Source organism: Pocillopora verrucosa, chromosome 14 (genome assembly GCF_036669915.1).
Source record: "Pocillopora verrucosa isolate sample1 chromosome 14, ASM3666991v2, whole genome shotgun sequence".
Taxonomy (NCBI): domain Eukaryota; kingdom Metazoa; phylum Cnidaria; class Anthozoa; order Scleractinia; family Pocilloporidae; genus Pocillopora; species Pocillopora verrucosa.
The window spans coordinates 13,452,792-13,456,202 of NC_089325.1; the positions used below are offsets into that span (position 1 = coordinate 13,452,792).

The window sequence follows — 3,411 nt, forward strand, 5'->3', positions numbered from 1 at the left end:
TAGATCCGTGAAGGGATGAATCAATGGCTGCGAATATATGAAAATCATATATGTGAACTGCGGTTGTTAAGAAATGAATATGAAAGTGATCTTCTTAGGAATGAATACTAATTAAGCAATAAGCTTGTTACTTCAATTGGTAGAGCATACATGCAAATACAGTTTTCTTATGAATGAAACTATGACACAAATCTAGTTTTGCGATACCGTAGAGAAGCTTATTCTTACAGTTATGGATTCAAATTTACTGAAAACTCTGTCTTAAACAACACCATGTTGAGCCATGTTCGACAAACTTTCTCAACCAGCCGCTTACTTAAGAAATGCAGTTCTGACTCCTCTTTAGTCTCTCTGAGTTCTGCTTGGAAGGTAAAAACCACAAAATAAGAATTCTTCAAGCAAATAATGTTTCATTCTATTTTTTTTTTCGGTTCTCTGTCAACCAGACCAGCAGCTGTTTGTGAGCCGCGCGTCATGGTTTAGAGTGTGCCGATGTGCCGATGTTGCCTTGGTTACCTATCTCTCCTAAAATCGTTCTTTTCGCGACACTTTTATTTAAAACACCAAGCGTTGTAGGTGCTGGTTTTGGATATTGGTGAAGAAGAGCCGATGACGCCAACTTTATTTCCACAACCTCCCTTTTTCGTCTGCATTGGGTAGCGCGCAGTGGCATCAATTAACCATCCATACCTGAATTTCAAGAAAATTACCAAAAATAAATCAGTATCTAGTGAAATATTTCAAAACGTGAAGAAGCTCTAAATAACGTAGCATAACGAATTATCAAATCAAAAACCGTTTAAAAAAAGTGTCCTCTGATCAGAGGTGCATTAACAAGTCAATACAATGTCTTAGCATAGGGAAGATTTAGTCTTATTGGGGTCCCATTCACTGAAAACAGAGCATACGTTTTATAAGCACCTTATCAATTTTCTACGTGCTCTACTTTCGGCTACCAAAATAAACTGTTAGTATGATACCTATAGATGAAGATTTTGCTACAGAAGTTTTGCTCACAACTTGAGACAATTCCCATCGGCATTTCCTTGAGGGATGGAGAAGAACGAGCCGTTACAAAGACGAAGTGAAAGGGGAAGAAAAAAAGTAAACATTTACTTACGCGCATGTTTCAGCACCAGCGTTCCAGGCCTTGTGTAGTTGGCTGTATGTGGCCAATTGTGCTCCTTGAAGTGCACATAAACGTTTGGCATTTTCATAGTTTAGCTTATACCTGCCTGTTTTAGTATGAAACACTCCTTCCACAGATTTGTAGCGAACCATCTTCTTCGTGTCTTTGAATATGATATAGAAAACAGAAGAAAATAATAATAATGCGGTGTTTTCGGTATATGTCTCATAGTTATGGGATTTTACAAGGGAAAGCGTTCAAAAAGTTATTACGTAGCGTAATGCAACAGGCAAACGATGGAAAAAAAGGTCATATTCGAAAATCAAAGGGGGCTTTCGACGATATGAAGTTATAGAATCCCCATAGGAACCAAACTTGGTAATCCCAGCAAATAAGTCTCAATTTCGGTGGTTTCTTTTTGTTTTAATCCACAACTTCAAACCTCTTACCAATATTACAATTGTTGTCAATAAACGGAAGCACTGTCACTTCTGGAAGGCACTGGCAGGAAAATTCACCAGACCGCTTGCCTTGAGAGCACGTCCCTCCATTACTACACGGATTACTAGAACATGGAGATATCCTGAAAAGAGACTAATATATTTCCTATTATTACAAAAGTACCCTAGAACTCTCCGTGTTTTTGAACATAATAGAGAAGTCATAGAAAAAAAGGAACATTTTGCATCGCACTTTTGTTTTCATGGCAAAAAATCCTGTCTACTCAACAGACCGAAGCGTGAGAAATCGATTGGAAATGAAATTCAAATCTCTTATTATAGACCCTGATTAAGTTCCTTGTTTGTGAAGTTCATTTTCTTTCCTCAGTTCGTCTTGTGACTATAATTATAAATATAATTTTTTTAAGTCCGAATTCGTACTTTTTCATTTTCAAATGTTTACATGGAAGACGACGCTTTGTCTAGCGCTCGCGTGATACAAAGGCTCTGGAGGTTCATGCAATTTGAGGTTTGCTTAGTACAGGTGTTACTGTACTTCGAAAACATATTATTGAAACACAATATTTACATTATTTTATCTTTATCAGATGACTCCATAAAAGTAAAAAAGTGATCGTCAACTGTTTGATCGTGGTTATAGTTATAACAGACCATTCCACCTAGAACTACAAACAATTAAAACGTATCACATACTTCATTTGTTGTACCATAATAATCTTGGCCGAGCCTTTCTTCTGTTTTTCTTCTTTTAGTTCGTCTAACGCCCGTGTGATGCAAAAGCTTTAGGGGTCCACTCAATTTGAGGTTTGTTATTGAAATACAAAATTACCCCTTTTTTAACTTTATCAGATGCTTGCATTAAAGAAAAAAGAAGTCGTAAACTTGTTGATCACGGTAATGTTGTGACAGACTAATAAACCCAGGACTACAAACAAGTAAGACCTATTACATACTTCAGTAGTTGTGCCATAATAATCATAGCCGAGCCTTTCTTCTATTCTTTGCGGCTCAAGAGATCTCTCTGAACTGCTTAATTCGCAGGTATGATAGCCGTTGTCACTATTCCGAGCCATATTGAACGACAAGCAAGCGAATGGTTCGTGCTCCAGACAGAGGAAGGAACAGTCAAAATAATCCTTTACGTGTCTTGTCGATGTTGTGTTTCCCACCAGATAACTGTCCGCCAGTTTGTAAAATTGTCTGCCTTGCCTAACTGAATGCTGACCAAGACTCAGGAATGGGAATATTCCGAGAAGAAAATTGGGCAAAACGGCGATGTGATACCAAAAATGCATCTGGACTTTGAGAAGTTTTTTCTAGCTAAATACGATAATACCCGTCTTAAGAGGGCCGAATTTCCTCGTTGTAATCAGACTTTCCACCTTTATGTCGATGCATGACATCACTAGATAAAGTTTCTGAAGCAGTAGGAGTTAGATTGCCTCCAGCAGTCAGTCTTTGATAAATATGCAAAATTAAAGAGTTGAATAGGTAGACACTTCGAACAGAATTGTAAAATTTATAGATCTATTGGCCATGTAAGAATAACATCTCATTTTTATGTCCTGAGTCATGTACTATGTAGTGTTACAACAGAACAATTTTTCGTGTCTTAAACATTTTTATTTAGTCAAATATAGTTATCGAATGCACCTGTCTTTCGCTCACAAAGCACTTGTTTTCCATAAAGCATCGTACAGTTATGAGAGGCATCAGCTATTCTCGTGCGTCAATAAAATTGGAAAGAAAAATAATTGAAAACCAACTGTGCTACCCACGCATGCAACCTTTTAAGAGGGGCGCACAACAAAAAGGATGAAA

General features: G+C 37.3%; 1 protein-coding gene across 1 annotated transcript; it reads right to left on the bottom strand.

The window, feature by feature from the left end:
- Positions 1–450: 450 nt before the first annotated feature.
- LOC136278200 (stabilin-2-like) lies at positions 451–2,981 on the bottom strand. The gene is made up of 4 exons (XM_066161650.1): positions 2,544–2,981; positions 1,579–1,723; positions 1,121–1,292; positions 451–690 (listed from the first exon to the last, which is right to left on the bottom strand). Exons 1-4 carry the CDS (start codon positions 2,883–2,885, stop codon positions 552–554), a joined length of 798 nt encoding a protein of 265 aa, XP_066017747.1. The 5' UTR covers positions 2,886–2,981; the 3' UTR covers positions 451–551.
- Positions 2,982–3,411: the final 430 nt, after the last annotated feature.